General features: G+C 43.8%; 1 protein-coding gene across 1 annotated transcript in view; it reads right to left on the minus strand.

Moving 5' to 3' along the window:
- SLIT2 (slit guidance ligand 2) overlaps positions 1–19,066 on the minus strand; it is a 350,583-nt gene that overhangs the window by 15,556 nt on the left and 315,961 nt on the right. The window contains 4 exon segments of the mRNA XM_035714619.2: positions 4,046–4,176; positions 5,458–5,698; positions 5,795–5,932; positions 10,822–10,915. Coding sequence (XP_035570512.1) covers positions 4,046–4,176; positions 5,458–5,698; positions 5,795–5,932; positions 10,822–10,915 — 604 coding nt within the window.

Here is a 19,066-nt window from a genome sequence, read left to right on the forward strand (position 1 = left end):
GAACAGATTTCAAGGTGAGGGTAAAGGAAAGAAAAAGATCAAAATAAGTCCATTACACTAATGATGCTCAAGAAGATGGTGATGCCTCTCAGTGAAATGAAGAATGCGACAGGGACATGGGTTTGGGTGAAGCAAAGGAAATGAACTATGTTTTGGACAATCTAACGTTATGATCCCAACAGCTAGTGCTGTTTACTATCTGACATGTGTTGCCCTAAAGATTTTTTTCATGTATAAAACCATAAAATTCTAGTACAATCCCACAACGGTGGAACAATGACATACTCTACCCATAGAGCGGGTTGAGGCTCAGAGAACATAGGCTATTTACTCCTGGCCCACGGTTAATGGATGGCAGAGCTGGGACTGGAGTCAAGGCAGACTGTCTTTAGAGCATCTGCTCTTTTCTACTCAATTTTCAGTTTTGAGTGGTAATGACATTCAAACAGTTCAAAAATCAACATCACGTAAAGTGTTACTCATGCACGAATCTTGCTTCCACCCCCTTTCCTCTCTATTCCTAGTTTTTGGGTATGCAAATACATGGAAATGGAAAAAATATATATTTACCCACCTTTGCTCCTGTTCTGGCTTCCTTTTTTCTTTTTTTTTTTTTTTGAACTGAGCAAAATACCTTGAAAATCTTTCAATACCGTACATACATGGAGAGCTTCCTCAGCTTCCTCCTTCTGCCCCTCCCTCCCTTTACTTTTTAACAGCGCGTCCCATTGTGTGGATGTAGCATAGTTTATTTAGATAGAAACGAGGGCTGTTTCCTAACTTTTGTTTTTACAAGCAATGCCGCAGTGATATGTGCGCACAGCAATGGTCTTCCAGTATATCTGTGGCATAAATTCCCAGAAGGGGTTTTCACAGGTCAGGGAGTAAATGTTTTTATCATCTGGATAGTCATTTTCAAATGGCCCCTCTATCGACATCGTAAGCAATCCTTTATGGGATAAGGAGAGAAGACAGACTTTTCAATTCCTCTGCTATTCTCCAGAAAGAGATACCAGAAACATTTTCTCGTCTTGCTACAAGGGAGGTGAGAATGGAGACAATGTGAGGACAGGAGTGAGGAGGGAGCTGAGTCTGGAATTTCAAACACAGAGCAACTGTATTGGGTCCCTTACTGGGCACGTACTGTACTGCCACTTACAGAGAGGATTTCTGAGGCACAGAAAGATCATTTATCTGCTCCAAATTTATCCAAATTTATCCACTAGTAATTGGCCAAGCCCAGATCTGAACACATATCTTAGCCACTATGATTTTCACTTGTCAAATCCTCGAGTCTCCTAGTGTGTTGAAATAATTTAGTTGTTCTCTATAGCTTCTATTTCACAGGAGCATTTTTCCCTGGTCCACAGTAGAAGATGAATATATTTTTATATATAATATACACACACATATATATAATATACACATATTATATATGCATGTAATCCATATCAATCAATCATGTATTTGAATTCTAGGTAATTGCTGCTTTTCTTTTACTTAAACATAATGGGGTGATGCTTCATGATTCTTGTGCCATAAAGCAAAAAAGCAAGAATTGATCAAACAACTGTGCTTTCCCTGGACCTCACAACAGGTGTCGCCATGAGGTGATCTGCAAGCAGAGAAGTGGACTTCTGGCTCATGATGATAAGTGCATCATGGGGCATTATTCTTTTTTGTAAACGCCACATGGTATGCTCTACTGTTAGGCAAAAATGCTAAGAACGTAAACTTGGGGCACCTGGGTGGCTCAGTGGGTTAAGCATCTGCCTTGAGCTCAGGTCATGATCCCAGGGTCCTGGGACCGAACCCCCACACCTCAGGCCCTCTGCTCAGCAGGCAGCCTGCTTCTCCCTCTCCCTCTGCCTGCTGCTCCCCCTGCTTGTGTTCTCTGTCGTGTGTAAAATAAATAAATAAAACCTAAAAAAAGAGAGAGAGAGAGAGAAGAAACTCAAAATAAGCTCTAACTCTGGGAAACGAACTAGGGGTGGTGGAAGGGGAGGTGGGCGGGGGGTGGGGGTGACTGGGTGACGGGCACTGAGGGGGGCACTTGACTGGGATGAGCACTGGGTGTTATTCTATATGTTGGCAAATTGAACACCAATAAAAAATACATTTATATATAAAAAAAAGCTCTTCATTGTGATATAATCATGTGGTTTTCTACGACTTATCTAGGAATATTTAAAAGCATATTTTATGCTTATAGCTAGCCTTCATAAGCCAACCCCAGAAAACTTTACTGTGGTTTCTGAGAGTTCTGTGCTCTTTGGCTGCAAAAAAGTAAAACGAAAGAGAAAAGTAGAAAACAAAAATGAACCACAAAAATCAGTATCGCGAGACTTTTTCATGGGCTGAAACAGATTGAGGCTATATGCCTAAAACGCTGGCATTCATTTATCACCATTTGGGGATGAAATTTGTATTCCATTTGGAAACCAGTAATTATGTGTCTGCTTCCATGCTCTAAATATTCCCAAGCGGGTTAGCTCACCACCACAAGGACTCACTGAATTCCACTCATGGCTACCGTCGGCATCTACTTTCCTGGAACTGTTATAAAGGATCGAACAGGGTGTGAAGGCTTCCGGAGCGCATCAATACTAACACCAATACCATGCAGGCCAGGATCTCCAACTTCACGTCCCAATCAATGGCCTGAAATTTGTGGCCAATCAGGTTTGGCTTACAGATGCATTTCGCTCACCACATACGGTATTTTTAAAAAATGTGCATCAATGCAAAGGATGGAATACTTTACGTTTTTTTTTTTTTGTTTTTTTTTAACAGATTTATGCCTTTCTTTGAAAAAACAGGAGTTCTGGTAAACCTGGGGCTCACATTCCCAACGTGGCAGCCTTCAGGGAGAACTGGGTAGACGCAGTCTGGCCCCATTTTTGACAAAAAGGTTGCTTTTAGTTCACTCCAGACACAGACGCTCCTCATATGTTGCCAACACCAAGGCTGTTTATAATAGAAGCTACGACGCAACTCCAAAAAGTCAGATCTTTTCAAGAGTAAAACGACGGGAACATGCTCTTCTCTCGCAACTGGCCTGCCTTGCTCACTTACGCTACCTGCCTGAAAACCCACGGCCCGTGTATGACCCTGTGGCCTCGCTCTAGTTGGTGGCACTTATTTCTACGGGTGAACAAATCAACTAGGGAACTTGTCTCTAAGACGGCGGCGAATTGGTGTTGAGATCCAGCAGAGGGCTCTGGGGGTTAACTTACGCCGGAAGCACATTTCCGGCAGAACCCACGCCCCGTGAATACCACTCCTTTCATATCTTCAAAACGCCATCATTCTCACTACATTAGAAGACTTCCAGAAGAAAGAACATTACCAATTACGTACCGGAGGTGGGCGGCCCGCTGGGCTCCTTCTGCGCAATCTCCCTAAGAGCTGGGGCTTTGTTTCTTAAGGCTTGGCACACAGTAGGTGCTCAACAAACACGTGTTGCATGAAAGCTGATGTTGAATGACTCGCGGCGCTGGGTACCTTGCAACTTCTTCTCGAGGCCTCCTCTCCACCTGCCTTGGCCCTGCCCCGCGCCCCGGGAGGCTCACCAGCAAATTGCATTATTACAATCAGCGGATTCTTTTTTTTTTCCTGGAATCTGATTTGGCCAAATGGGAACATGGGCAGGGGACCGTCTGGTGGAAGAAGAGTGAGGCTGGGTATTTAAAACCCTGGTTCCTTCTGCGAGGACGGGCTGCGTCCCTTCATGGAAGGTCACAGTGGCTGCCAGGCCGTCCTGGCCCGAATCCCACGCTGAGTGTGCATTTCCCCAACTGGGGCCTCCGTCACCCCGTCGGGCACCGGGGGGGGGGGGGTAGCCGTATCCCGCGTCCTCGACCTCGCCCCACCAACCTCTGTGTAAGGCCCTCTCGGGTGTGACACCTGTTCGGCCAGGCACCTACACGGGACACTCGTCATGAAGGCCGCCGCGGCCCAATCACTCCCCCGTCGCCAGGACCTCACCGCAGGCGGCCACAGGGCCCGACGCGTCCTCACCTGCACCACGAACCGAGACGCTCACCTGTAAATGGCAGAAGCGGGGTGCGAGCCGGTGTCGTAGCTGGCGCGCACCCGTCCCCGATACAGCTCCACGGCAATGTGGTCCTTGTCGCCCTTGTACAGGAGGATCCCGCTGTCTTCGTCGGTGGCAATCTGGGGGGAAGGAACCCGGCGTCAGCGGGGCGCACTCCGCCCCCCTCACCAGCAAGGGACAAGCCTGCTGGGTGAAGGCTTTTTGCCCTAAGCTTATTCATTTTTGTTCCTTTCGCTCTGAGAAGGTCGCAATGCAAGGCGCGCAGAAACGGTGACTCGCGAGGTGACCTGTTTCTAAATGACGCTGATGCGAATGAATTCAGAAGAATTCGGGGACAGTAGTCACAGGCACGTAGGGAGGCGGTGCTGGAGGTGCCAGCCTTGCTCCGCGGGCGGGTCTCACGTCCCCGGTCTTTTTGCCTCTGTTCACAGTCCTGGCAAGACCAGGGCCGGGGGCGGGGGGGGAGGGGGGAGCAAGCTCCAGTTTTCTCCTATTTTTTGGCATTTTTGAGCTTTCAAAGGACCAAATCAGTAGGAGGTAGGAGTGACCCGAGCCCCGCTGGATACCCCGTATCGCCGCGCCCCTGCCCCGTGCCCAGGCCCCCTGCCCTCTCGGGAGCGGCCGCGTCCCTGGGACCGGCTGACGTCCTCGGAACGCCCAACGCACCGCGACAGTTGTCCTCCTACACGAAAGCAACGCGCGGCCCCAGGTGGCCCGTGGCCCGGATCCGGGAGGACCCCTGTGGCCTCACCTCCTCGGGGGCCTCAGCGACTTGCACTAAGGGACAAGGTGGTTCGGTGGAAAGTGTCACCGTGAAACCCGGGTTTGTTCATTTCATGTCACCGCCTAAGGGTTCCAGGGGACGAATGGCCAGGCGCCGGCCGGCTGTGGCCTCCCCCGCGCCCTCCTCACCTGGGGCTCCTTCTAGCGGAGCTCTCGCCCCCGGCAGAGCCTGAACTCAGAGTCACAGAAACAAAGGGACAAGGTGCCTTCAGCAGAGCCCAGACATGCATTGTGTTGGGCTCCGTCTCTGTGTTTCACAACCAAGTAGTGAATAAAAATCCCTGGTTCCCATTTGAAAAATGTAAATGTTGGGGTCGCCCGGCGGAGCACCTGCCTTGGGCCCAGGGCGTGACCCGGGGTCCCGGGATCGAGTCCCACATCGGGCCCCTCTGCATGGAGCCTGCTTCTCCCTCTGCCTGGGTCTCTGCCTCTGTCTGTGTGTCTCATGGATAGAGATAAAACCTCAAAAAAGAGGAATACAAGTGTTGGAGAGAATAAGGCTCCTCGCACAGAGAGCATTTCCTTGCGGCGTGAGGTCGGCCACTAAGAACCTCTCGGGGCGTCTAGCACCTAAAGCTGCAAGTGGCTCAGAGTGAGGCAGCCGGGCCCCCGCTTACCTGCAGGGTGATGTTCGTTTGGGGCCGGACCTTGGCTGAAGGAATTTGAAGATACGACTCTTTGTTCACGAAGTTCACGCTGACCAACTTCTCACACTTGTCCCCCTGGTAGCCGGGCAGACACTGGCAGATTGGCTCACCCGCCCTGACGATGCACTGCGCCCCGTTCTGACAGTCGAAGTTGTCACAGGGGCTGGTGCGCGGGAGGACCATGGGCGGGGAGAATTCACAGAACAAGCCGCTGAAGGGACAGACGGTGCGTGGCGCTTACCAGCTGCCAGCGGGGCCGAGGCCCTCGGGGCGACGCCGCGCCCCCCGCCCGAGCCGCCCCCCTTACCTGTAGCCTTCGGGGCAGGTGCACGTGTAGCCGTTCACCGCGTCCGTGCAGTGCGCTCCGTTTTTACACTTGTGATCCTGGCAGTCGTCGAAGTCGATGTCGCAGTGCTCGCCCACGTACCCCGGCGTGCAGTCGCATCTGTGGGCGCGAGCGGGACACGGATTCAAACCCCACGGGGCCACGGTACATGAGGCTGTCGCATTCCACCCAGCGGCGGGTGGCGCGGCCTCCGGGGAGCCCCCGGGGTCCGCGGACGGCGTGGCCTCGGCTCTGCCGCTGGAGAGATCAGCTGCGACGGAGGAGGCCGAGAACGCGAAACTCGGAAGCTACAGGCCCAGTAGCCCCCAGGGCCCCCGGCCCCATCTGCCACCTCGGTCGGCGGCGCACGTCCACGCGGGGACACGGGCGCCAGCAGCCTCCTCCCTGCGGCCTCCCTTCCCCTCCCTCGCTCGCTGCCCTCCTCCTCCTCCTCCCTGCCCAGCGCCCCCTCCCTGCGCGCCCCCGCCTGTCCCATCCTGTCTTCATTCGCTTTAATTCGCTTGAACAAGCAGAACGCAAAGGGCTACGGGACCGTCTCCTAAGGACGTGACCTGCACGTGGGCCCGAGTCCGCCGACAGCCCTCGGCCGCTGCTCGGTCTGGAGGCCCCAGGGAAGGGGCGGCGCCAGCCTGGTGGGGGAGCCGGTGTCCCCGCAGCACTGCCCCCACGCCAGGCCCCGCTGCCCCCGCCCGCATGTGGCCCTCGGACTCCCTCTCCACGGGGAGCATCGGAAGGACAAGGGCCTCAAGGACAAGGTCCCACCCATGTGGCAGTAGGGCCCGGACTTCTAACCGCTGAAGGACGAAGCGCCCTGCAGTCGCCCGAGGAAAGGCAGCCGGGCAGGTGCAGGGGTTTTCGAACTCTGCTCTGAGGAGCCGGAAGGGGCCACAGGAGGGAAGGCAGCCCCCGCGGCCTCCTGCCTCCCTCCTCTCTTCCCCAACATCCTCCTGCGCTGGTTTATCGGTTCTACACGTCGGGCTTCCACGGGTGTTTCTGTTTGGGGTTTAAGAGAGGGGTCACCGACTTAAAAAAAAAAAAAAAGCAAACCAGGAAACGACAGCTTATTCAGCTTTAGAGAATTTGGACTTTGCAGTCAGGGCCGGGTCAGTACCGTGGCTTCATCCCTGCATGTCTGTGGTCTTGACTAACCTACGCTTCCGAGGTGTTTGTGTCTTCACCACGGTACAAAGTAATTTCCATCTCATGGGTTTGCTAAACGATTAGATAAAACCGCCATCTGTAAGAGAATGTGTGTTTGATATGTAATGCATGATCAATAAGGGTAGGTAGGTGTCCAAAGGATGATTCTATCAAGTCTTCATAATCCCCTAAACTCTTCCGTGGTTTCGTCTTGACTAATTTTCCAGTTTTCTATTTCAGGGCCATTAGGATTTAAATGAATGAGGATAATTAAAGATGCCCAAGGGAGTGCGTGGACATGACGGAACACCGAGGGTTTTCTCTGAAAAATGCAGAATCAGGATTTAAGAGTTACCGGAGGGCCGATGAATCAGAATAAATGGGGGTGTATGGCCTCTAAGGAGAGCAGACGTTGGGCTCTGCATGTGTGAATTGGGAAATAAAATGAGGTCACTGCAGAAGCACGCTTGCTCTAGAGCCCGTGGTTCTAATACTAAATCCTAACAGAGCAGAGCAAACAACACGTCTGAAGTTAAATGGGTCTTAAGTGGCCATACACATCCTCGAATAGACGGACAAAGTCTGGGAAGAGAGCTTCCACCAGTGTCCATGTGAGCCACGCATTAAAAGAAAGAAGAAATGCTTTGAAACACCCTGAATTATTTATCTGAGAAAAGAAATCAAAGCAAAAGATAAGAGAACCACACACTCACCACCAGTGGCTAAGAGCTGTTTTATATTCTCTTCTCTACAAATACTATTTTTCGAGCCCATCAGAACTGCAGGCCTGTTATGACCAACTTTTTTTTGTTGTTTTGTTTTTTGTTTTTTGTTTTTTGTTTTTTTTTGGTTTTCCTCTTGCTCCTCACATCAAATTTCGAAACAGAAGAAAATATTTAAGAATTCCTCAAGGTAAAAAAAAAACAAAAAAAACCAAAAAACAAACAAACAAACAAAAAAAGAATTCCTCAAGGTTTGTATTATCAATAAAACCTGTCACATCCCCTCAACTCTATGATCTGCCAAGGAGGGAGGAGGAAAGCAGAGACTGTAAGATATATTGTGGAGAAGCCCAACAGCTGACTAAGGAAGACGCATGCTTGAAAATACTTGCTTATGGCACATCATGGTCTAAAAATACCTCAAAGCAATTTAGGAGATTTATGAGGTCTATAATAAAGCAAGAAAAGTAAAGCCAGCTCTGTTAGCTCAGTAATAAGAAAATGAAGTTGAAGAGACCATACGGTTTGTCCAAACAACATTTGTCAGGAGGGACTCTCTTTAGCAGCTTCATATGGTTTTGGTTTTTAAGGCCATCGTCCTTTTTTTGCACCTCTCTTCTCCCACAATTTGCAATTAATTTATAATATGGAGCAGTGGACACTGGGACTTCACCTGCTTCCTGCTAAACTACATACGGCTACGAAACAAGCTCCCAAACTGCTGCTGAAAGCAACGGGCTGCCCGAATCAGCTAACCCACAATCCAGGAAGATGCATTTCTGAGAGTGTAAGTTAATCAGTGGTAAAAGAAGAGGTTGAACTAAGGAGTGGTCTTTTTGAAGACAAATTCTCTCATTGTTTAATGGTTTCCATGAAGTCCTATGAATTTTTTAGCTTAAAATCGCACTGCACAAAGCCCACGGGTACCTGCACGGCAGGTAAGCGGTTCTGTAAGCCACGTGCTTTCCTGACGAATTCCTCTGAGAAATGATAATATTTGTTATGTTCGTGGTGGCTTTTCTTTTTCTTGGGGGAGTGGTGGATTTTCAATTGGCTAAATTCAATTGTGGGCAGATCAAAGACATTGGGAGTTAAAATAATTCACGTACAGTACCTTGCTGAACAAAATGCAATGTGGAATTTTGTATACATAAGGATTTCAGTAAGACCTCTGGTTTTTGCATAGGATGATAAACTAAAACATAATGAAAAGTAGAATCAAAGATATTTTCTCTCTCGATAAGGAACCAAACGGCATCAGTGGGTACTGCCACTGTATTTGTATATTCTTCCCTTTTTTTTTTTTTTTTAAGATTTTAGGGAGACAGAACAGGAGAGACACTTAACTCTGGGAAATGAACAAGGGGTGGTGAAAGGGAAGTGGTTGGGGGGTGGGGGTGACTGGGTGACGGGCACTGAGGTGGGCACTTGGCAGGATGAGCACTGGGGTGTTATTCTATACGTTGGCAAATTGAACTCCAATTAAAAAAAATAAGTAAATCTTTAAAAAAAAGAAAAGGATTTCATTTGAGAGAGAGCAAGCGCGAGGGAGAAGGAGAGAGAACCTGAAGCAGACTCCATGCCGAGCGCCGAGCCCAGGGTGAGGCTCGATCCCACCACTGCAAAATCATGACCTGAAACCGGGAGTCGGAAGTCGGGACGTGTAACCGGCTGAGCCACCCAGGCGCCCTTGTATTTGTATATTCTAAAACTGTGTTTGTATATTCCAACATTTTAAACGAAAGGGCATAAAAATATTCTGTAAATAAAATATGAATAAATATTTTATTCAGATTGATCTGTGAAAGGCAGGTCTGGAGATACAGACCCTACTTCCCGTTCAACTTAGAGTACCTGATAATTTGTGGACAAGTATCAGAATGCTAGAGTTTCAGCTCAATTCCCATCTTACAAAACCCAAGTTTTTTTAATTAAACCCAAGTAATTTTTAATTCTCTGCACCTTCTGGCAATTAAGCCTAAGTTATTTCACTGAGAAGATAAAGCATGTGAATGTGAGTAGCTATAAAACGCTACACAGGCTGGTGGTATTACCACGGGCCCTGACCCTTGGCAGGTGCTCAATAAATACTGGGTAAAAGAACAAATAATTCTGTTTGCCAGTTGCCTGACATAAACACGGCTTCTCCACTCTTGAACCCGACTGTGTCATTCCTGAGACTCCAACTTACCTCCTGCAGCAAACCAACTGTAATGTTAATAAACTACGGAACTTCCTGGCGGTAACTCGTATTAGAAAAATCGCCCAAGTGAGAACCAGCAGATCCAGCTCCCACCTCTGCCAATGCATAGCCCCGAGATCTGTGGACAGCCACCGCCCTGTCTGGGTCCTGTTTTCCTCATGTTTAAAATGAAAAATTTGGACCAGATGATCTCGAAACTACCATCAGCTCTAAGAAGAGGAGTTGCTGTTGACAGATCCTTACACTCTTCCAGGATCGTGGCGAAGGAGTAATTTAATTTGATACCAAATATATTTCGGGAAGACTATGGAGGAGGAAAAAGAAGTAATTTTAAAATTACGAGTTCACTCGAGGGAACCCTGTACCTAGAGGGACTATATGCTTTATCACCCCACACAAGACGAACGTAAGGTGGAAGGGGCACTATCATCAATAACAACGCTGAGCCACCAACAGGCATCAACTGGGACTGTCCTCGGGCATCTGGGACATCCGGTCACTCCACCTTCTAAACCTTGGATGGTTAAGAATTGTTGCCGACCAAGAAAAAAATCTCAGTTAGATTAAACTCCCTCCCTACCACAGACTCACATTCAGCTGACAAAGCAGCTCGTAGACATTACGGATTTGTCTGGCCTTCAGATGCATTTAAATAAACACAGTCAAAGGCTAACGGATTTCATATACGACTCCCCAGGAAGGGCCATGGGACAGAAGGAAAGGCCGTATTTCATTTCCTGTGGTTACTAAAACATAAACGATCGATGCTGTAGATGAACACTTATGAAAGCGCCGCTGACGCTAGAGGATGTCCCCTTCATCCCGAGCAAGGGTGTGGGGGCGAGGCCCGGAAAGGAAGGGGAGCCGGACAGGCTCCTGGGGAGCAGCCCCGCCCTGTGGGCCCGACACAGCCTGGGACTCACTTGAATCCTTTGGGCATCAGGATGCACTTGGAGTCGTGCTGGCAGGGGTTCAGGTCCTGAGCGCAGAAGTCCAGCTTCTCCTCACACAACTCGCCTGTTAACATGGCAAACGGCGTTAGTTCACAGAGAAAGCTTAGCAGGCTTCCCGGCAGCGGCCGTCGCGGGCCCCAGAGGTTAACACGGCTTGTGACTGGGGAGAAAAATACATCACAAGACACGAAGCCAAGATCCGAGACGCTGGTCACGCTGCCCAACAGCCTGACGGTTTGGGGCAACACAACTATCGCGATTTGCCACTACTCTGAGCCCCTTCAGAATATACTGTTGGAAGGAGGAAAAGGCAACCCGGATGCTTTTGCGTTTCTGCTGTTTTATTTACGCTAAGTTGGCCTTTTTACTGAGGTATGGCATGGACCCAAAGGATGGTTGAATGGCCAGTGAATCTTCACAAGCGGAGCCCTCCCGTGCAGCCAGCGCCCACATCCGGAAACACACCACTTACTAGCACCCCAGAAGCCTGACCCCGGGGTAAGGAAATTAACAGGACCCCATGTCAGTTGTGTCTGTTTCTGAACGTGACGTAAGTGAAATCACGTGGTAGGTACCCCTTTATGTCTGGCCTATTCTGATGTTTTATGTCTGAAAACATAATCCTCGTATCTTCATAGTCTCCGAGGTCTTTTTTTTTTCTTTTCTTTTTTTTGTCTGAGGTCTTATAAAGTCTGGAAGAAAAAGACTTTGTTTCCCTCGTATGACTTCATTTCAACAGCTCAACCGAATACCCCTTCGTTATATCCACTAAGATGGGAAAAAGCAAAAGGAGAATCAACCTGAATCAATCTGAAAGGGATATACACTCCCTGCCCCCCCCGAATATTAGCTAGCTAATTAAGAATATATTTTATCAATAAATGAGAGCTAAAAGCACAACCATGCAGATTCTAGACACTCTATGTTGAATTCCAGGTCTGAAAAACTCTTCAAGAGATTTCTTCAATTATAAGTAATGTGGTCTATTTTATTTTCCGATATGTTAGGCCAAAATCATAATTTTCAGTGAGACTTTCCCCATCATTTTGTGACCTAATAACTAGAAAGATCTGAGACTTAAAAGTTCTCTTCTTTGCTACCCCTACCTCTTAGTCACTTTTTGTGTCCTATATAGTAAATGAATGAATAAAGTGACACCACTGTGGGCAGCTGTTCCTTTCCAAGAAACTGTTAGAACTTTCATTCATTCAAGGTGTATGGATATTAGCAGCACCATTAAAAAACGAGGAGTTTGCAGTGCATTCCTTTGTTATAAGACTTGTCCTTTTAAGGAAAAACTTTGCTAACCAGTAGAAAGAGTTGCTTAGCAACTCAATGCGGCATATTATTTACACTTCAAGAATCTGCATCCATGATGCAAATATATAAGTGTATTCAGTTATTATATCAGTTTGGTGTAAGGTAATTTTTTTCTATCTCTTAAAGTGAACTAATTACACCGAAAGTCTTCTATATTTCTTCTATAAGGAGGCTGTGTCTCTTGATTTATGATACGAGTTTTCAACAACACGTACGTAATGAGCTATTTTAAAACAGGGTTTATTTAAAGCTTTTCACTTTCAATTAGTTTTACTTTAAGTAATTCACCTTGATGGAATTCATTCATTATGATTTATCAGCCTACCAGGATGAATTCATTTTTTAATTTTCTAATCAAATCTACTTGGTTGGATACAGGCTGTTTACCGTAGTCTGCAGACAAGGCAGTTTGTTATCATTTATGGTAGAGAGGGACCATTTAAGATATAAAATAAATTAAAATATGTATTTTTCACTCTACACTCAAATAAGAAATTGTTTTAAAAATTCTAAGCAAAGGGAAAAAAGTTTGACTTCTTATTCACTTGGATCTAATCCAATCCAACCCAACTCAACCCAACTCAACCCAACCCAATCCAATCAAGCCGACCTAAACCACAGCTTGTTAAGTATTTACTATATGATGCTGTGCTAAATGCTGCAGCCACAAGGACAGATGTAATGGACTCTGCCCTCAATCAGCTCCCAATCAACCAGTTGAGAAAGAACATAGAACACAGAAAGAGAAATTCATCTCTAATAGAAGAAATTAGAGTTGACCCTTAATTTTCCATCAGGTGTACCTCCATAACTCGGTGTGGAAAGGTGTGAAAAAGGAAATGGTTCTAAAAAACTGTTGGCTAAACAGATTGGCCATTCTGTAATCAATGGCTTTCAGACTACACATGCTTATTTGAATGTAAAAAGCTATTGATAGCTTTTCCTTATAAAATAGGTACATAATATTTCTTATAAAATAAGGATTATTTTATTTTATAAGGAGTCTATCTTATAAGAATAGCACAGCAGCAATATTAATCGTTACTGAACTTGTGTATGATAATTTTTTGTGACCAATAACTCTGGTTAAGATTTATCACCTCAAAAAGCATCTGTCTCCCTGTTAGTGTCACCAAATATTACAATACTAACAACTATCACAAAGGCATCCTCTACATCCCATTTCTGCCTGACTCACTACTAAAGCCAAATCTTGCGACCTATACTTGTCTCTTGTGTCTAGTTATGATTTCATGAATTTATCTCAAGTTCATGTCTGGGTTAATAGTATTTTCTTTTGTGTTAGTAACTTTAATAAGTTATGTTGTCAATTTTTCCATCCATTGTACGTCCCTTCTTTATGAAATCTTCATGGATCTTTTCAACCATTTGTTTTCAGTCTACAATTTTTCTATGTCATGTTTGCCTATGCCTGCCTATCCTATGGAACATATATTGTATGCATTTATTTATGGACTTCATAAGTATTTGTACAGTGTTTAATGTATCAGATAGTTTTAAACACTGTACAAATATGAAGTCACTTAATGTTCATGACAACCATTTAATAAGGAAAGGTAATAGGGCTGCACTCTTTTGGATAGCACAGATTTCATGGTGTTTATCTCATTCCTTTTCTTTGACTGGAAGATCACTGAGAGCAGTATTCTTGGCATATTTGCCTTTATATCTCTATAAAGTATGATATTATGACATACTAAAATAATAGTTACTGAAAAAAGATGTAAGAGCTCTCTATCTTACTGGTGTATATTTAACTTGGATTTCATTTTAGCATTTAGATATTTTTGTTTAATTTTTGCTTAATAATTAATCATGCATTTTTAATTATAAAAGGTGACTTTTCTTTAAGCATTACTTTAAATTTTCTCTGGCCAAATATTAAAATAAATGTTTTCATTGGACTATTTCTTTTTTTTGAATTATACTAGATTCTACTGTACTTGGGGGAAGGTAGCTTTTACAGTGCAAATACTGTCCTGCAGTGGTGAGACTCAGGAGCTCAATAGAAGATGGGAATTGTAGAAAGCTCCACAGAAAAATGCAGAAATTTATTTATATCTACATCTCAACCAGTAAAGGAAAGTTGGACATTTGAAAGCTGCATTGGTTTTCCATGACGAATAGAAATAAAATTCACTAACACTTGTTCACTCCTATGCTTTTAGGTATTACTGAAAAATTTCCCCTAAAACTCACAAAATTGAGTGAACATTATGCAGCCTGCCTGCCTTGCTTCCTTTCCTTCCTTCCTTCCTTCCTTCCTTCCTTCCTTCCTTCCTTCCTTCCTTCCTTCCCTCCCTTCCTTCCTTCCTTCCTTCCTATATATGTAGTTAGAGCTAGTACTGAATTAGTGAAAAAAATCAGGGGAAAATAATGGAAAATAAGGCAATTGCGTTTGCTCTTTCAATGGTCCAGGGCCTGCCTGAGACAGTATCATCAGTGCCTAGCTCCCTTCTTGAGATGATGAAGTATGAGGTGATAGAAAGGAAAGGTGGAAATGTTCTTTATTCTACCACACATAGTTAGCATTGTAATCTATTATCCTGTCAGCAAGTCTTTATATTTTTAACATGGTGGCAGGAACCATAAGTTAGCTCATTGGAGTGGTTAAGGACAATATCCTTGAAGAGTGGTTAAATTTCAGTGCCCAGGAACCCCTCGAGACAGGAGTCTAGACAAACATGGACTCCATAATTTGGCTCCAACCCACTCTGCTAAACCCGAGGAAATCTTTATTTTTTATTTGCTTTCAGCTCTATACCCTTAGAAGTCCCCAATGACAAAGTAATAGCATGGAACAAAATGGTTGCCTGGAAATTGTGATTTCATTTTCACTTTTGCCTTATGCTTTAAGGTTTCTTTTATTATTTTTATTATTATTATTATTTTTGGTTTATTTTATTTTTAAATTATTTTATTTATTTTTTTATTTTTTATTTTTTTTATTTATTTTTAAATTATTTTAATTTTTTTTGGTGAGAATTTAAAAAGAGGTGTGTGAGAGAGAGGGAGGGAGGGATATGTTTTGGAGAAGAAAGGGAGAGTGGTCAAACAGGAAGCCTATTGTTATTTCTTCAGAATAACAGGGTGAATAATCTGCTATGACTTATGAAGAAAAGGCATTGCATCTTCTAAACAGGTGTCTTTTTTTGTAAAAAAGTGACATCTAGTTCTTGGATCACTTCTTCCTGATTGTGTCTATCAGATAAGTCTGGCAGAAAGTAGGATTGGAAATGGCCAAGTTCTACAGTTATAGTAGCATGAGCTGTAAAGGAGCAAAGCAAGAATGATGCCCACTCCCCTAAAAGGGAATGGTTCCTAAAAGGGAATGGTTCCTCAAAGCCCACTCTTGAGGAGGAAATATAATCACTATTTACTGAATACCTGTAAATGTGATTTTTCTGAAGATTTTGATATGGTGGTAATGTGACCACATATGCTGGCTTGCTCAGGACAGTCCTCTTGTTTTAAGGTAATCATCAATGAACTCACACAGATGCCCTGACTTGAATGATAAATGTTATGGTCACCTTGTAGGTGGAACAGTAGAAGCAAGATCACCAGAATTAATGCTCTGTTTAGAGCGAGGACTGAGCCAGCATAAAGAAATCCTAGGGAGTAAGTACTCTTAGTGGGTGAGATGATATTTGGGTTGCTGAGTTATCGCTTCAAATGGCCTTCTGCAACTTCTTCATTATAAAACAGTGGCCTGGTTGCAGGAAAGTGAACTATTTCTTTCGTTCTGGGCTCCAATTCTTCATTGGTAAAATGATCTTCTGGAATGGAAATTGTGCAAGGTCAACTGTGGCTCTAAAAAAGTAATCTCTCACACACACATGTACATGCAAAAGGACAAACCTACAAAGATGGATAATGCAGAGAGCAGGTTAAAAGAGGGACCATCACCCTGGGCTGCACAGGACATGATTGCATTCAGTGGTAAGAACAAAGTGTCAGCATGTGCCCAGAACTGTCTGAGGTTGTGATATTGTGACACTGTTGAAGTGAGGCAGAAATACTAATGTACTTTGGTGGCTGTTACGGAAAAAGGTCCCTGCAATTGGCCCTGCCTCCTGCTTCATTTTAGATCTATGAACCGAGCTGATTTTATATATGTATGTATGTATTTATTTATTTATAAAAGATTTTATTTATTTATTCATTCATGAGACACACAGAGAGAGGCAGAGACACAGGCAGAGGGAGAAGCAGGCTCCCTGCGGGGAGCCTGATGTGGGACTTGATAGTAGACCCTGGAATCACATCTGACCCAAAGGGAGATGCTCAACAATTGAGCGACCCCAGGCATCCCAAAACTAGCTGATTTTAATGTTCCTTCCTTCTTGGATACAGGGAGCTCTTCCTGTTATCTTCATTTATACTCCTAGCATCTTAACTTATCCTTTTGTTTGCATTTCTTATTATCAAACTTACTGAAGTACTTTGGAACTATTCTACAAACTTCTTCCATGATATCATATGGAGTGATCACCCTATAGCTTTTTCTCATGATTATGACAACGAATCAGATTTTTAACATCATCATACATTGTGAGTGTCAACTATGTATGAGGACCCGTGTTAAAGCTAGGAGTAAAATGGTGAACTATGACAACAAAATGTCTTTTATCCCTATTCTCACGGAACTTACACATGAGAGGACTGCAATGAAACTTCTCCCCTTAGGGTATTAAAGGTGACAAAGACCAAGAGAATTACAAAGCAACTGTGTCTTGTAGAGAGGGAGAAAAGTGAGTCCAATGTCTGTTTCATCAACTTTACAATGAACAGGAAGACTGGCTTCAACTTTGCGGAGAGCTACAATTAATAACTACCAACTATCTATATTACTATTAATTTAAAAAGAAGAATATGTTTTATTAACTTATCTCAAAGACATCAAAGCTCATGATAACTGGAGGATACCTGAGTTGAATCTTGTCATAAATTAATAATTTACATTTCCCTTACACAAATTTCTTAAACACGCTTTTCCTTAAAAAAATACTGGTTCAAAAAAAAAAAATACTGGTTCAACTCATGGCATTGTTGAAAATTTTTAGCTATAGTGATTCTTTGGCGAATCAATGAATAATGAAGATATTATACAGTCCATAGGAGTTAACATTAAATGCTTTCTGAAACTAATAAATATAGTGTTAAAAGGAAAGCAACCATTAATAATAGGATTAACTCACATGTACCCTGGAGTGGGAATTTATTTAACCAAAACACAAAGCTGCTTTAATTTAATAATTTTCATAATAAAATGTTGGGAAGAAATACTTTGAGACTGACCCATCAAATGATTAAAGGACATGCATGATGATATGTGATGAGGTCCTTTCTCTGGAGAAATTACAATCTGGAAAAATGAGAAGGAAAAAAAAAAAGCCTAATTCTCCAGCATTCCTTGGGCTTCGTTTAGTGACTAAAATATGGACAGCATCCTGGCTTAGACACTGGCTGAATGACTTATTATTTTTATTTATTATTTAAAAATATACTACACAGTCCTCAAATTCATTATTACCCCTAAAGAAATTTTCTCCTCTTGCTAAGGTTAACTATGCCTTTAAGAAGAAGATATGTATGAAGAGTTATCAGACAATTTGTTGATTTCCATCTGCCAAGAAATTTGAGTAAGAGCATGTCTCACATGGGTTTATTCAGTCCTCAAAGTCTCAGCAGAAAAGGGGTTGATTATTTGGCCCCTGGATTAGGATTTCTGAAATTTTTGAACTTCTCACTGTTTAAAATAGTCATTTTAGACTGATAAAGCAATAGGAAAAAGTACATTTGACTCAGTAAGCATCTCATTTTAATTTTTCCAAAAGTTAAATGACAAGTTATAAATTCAGGTTGAGGGCGTCTACAACAAAACAATGTTAAATATAGGTACATAGCATTGCTGGAATACTCAACTGTTGCTAGTTTTTGCTAACATAACCAGATTTTTTTCTCTGAAACAGAAAAAAGTTTCAGAGCCCATTCTGGAAATCATAGATATATGAAGGGAGAGAGGAGGGTCCTGGGCTGACACTGCCCACTGTTCTTGTTCCCATTTATAAATTATCACCAAACTTTTTTTTTTAATACAAAAAGGATCATTAATAATGATAATCATAGGGAACTTATGACAGCAATCTGAATAACTGAACCAGCATTCTAGTGTTAAACTTAATCTGTTATGACATTTTCAAATATAACAGGGGAGGAAATCTGGTCAATCTCCAGGACAGAGTTCTGGAGATGCATCATTCTTCAAATATTTGCATTTTGAAGTTCTTGTTTGCCTCAAGAAAATCCTGAATAAATGGTCCTAATTTTACCTTACTTGAATTGGCACAGCAAGGGAAGGTATCAAAAACAGCAACCTAGTTTTGATGAAACTAGGATGAAATAAATGAGATTTAATTTCTTATAAGTACAACTTGAGTGCAGAGGATACCTTTACTGATATTTTACACCTCCTCATTCCCATTCCATTGACTAGCAAATTGCCTGGCACAAACTGGGTGGGTACTCGATGGCTACTGAAAAAGGTGGAAGAGAGCACTTTTTGATTGCTTTTCAAAGGAAAAAGCTTTAAGAACATTCATGAAGGAGACCCAGATGGTATAAAGAACAATGCAAGGACGAACAGAGAATAAGGAATCCCTGTAGCAGATCTGTGTTCCAAGAGCCCAGCCCGAAGTATGCCCTGGCAGGCCGGACGAGCTGCACTATCTACCGTCTCATTGCAAAAGAATAACCATTCCAATTGGAAATGGAGTGCGTGAATTCAGGAATGATAGACATAGGAGTATCAGCACTTAAGTGGCCTGGTTGAGAAAGGTAAGATAAATAGACCTGAATGTTTCTCGTGACC

The sequence above is a fragment of the Canis lupus genome, chromosome 3 (assembly GCF_003254725.2).
Source record: "Canis lupus dingo isolate Sandy chromosome 3, ASM325472v2, whole genome shotgun sequence".
Lineage (NCBI taxonomy): Eukaryota > Metazoa > Chordata > Mammalia > Carnivora > Canidae > Canis > Canis lupus.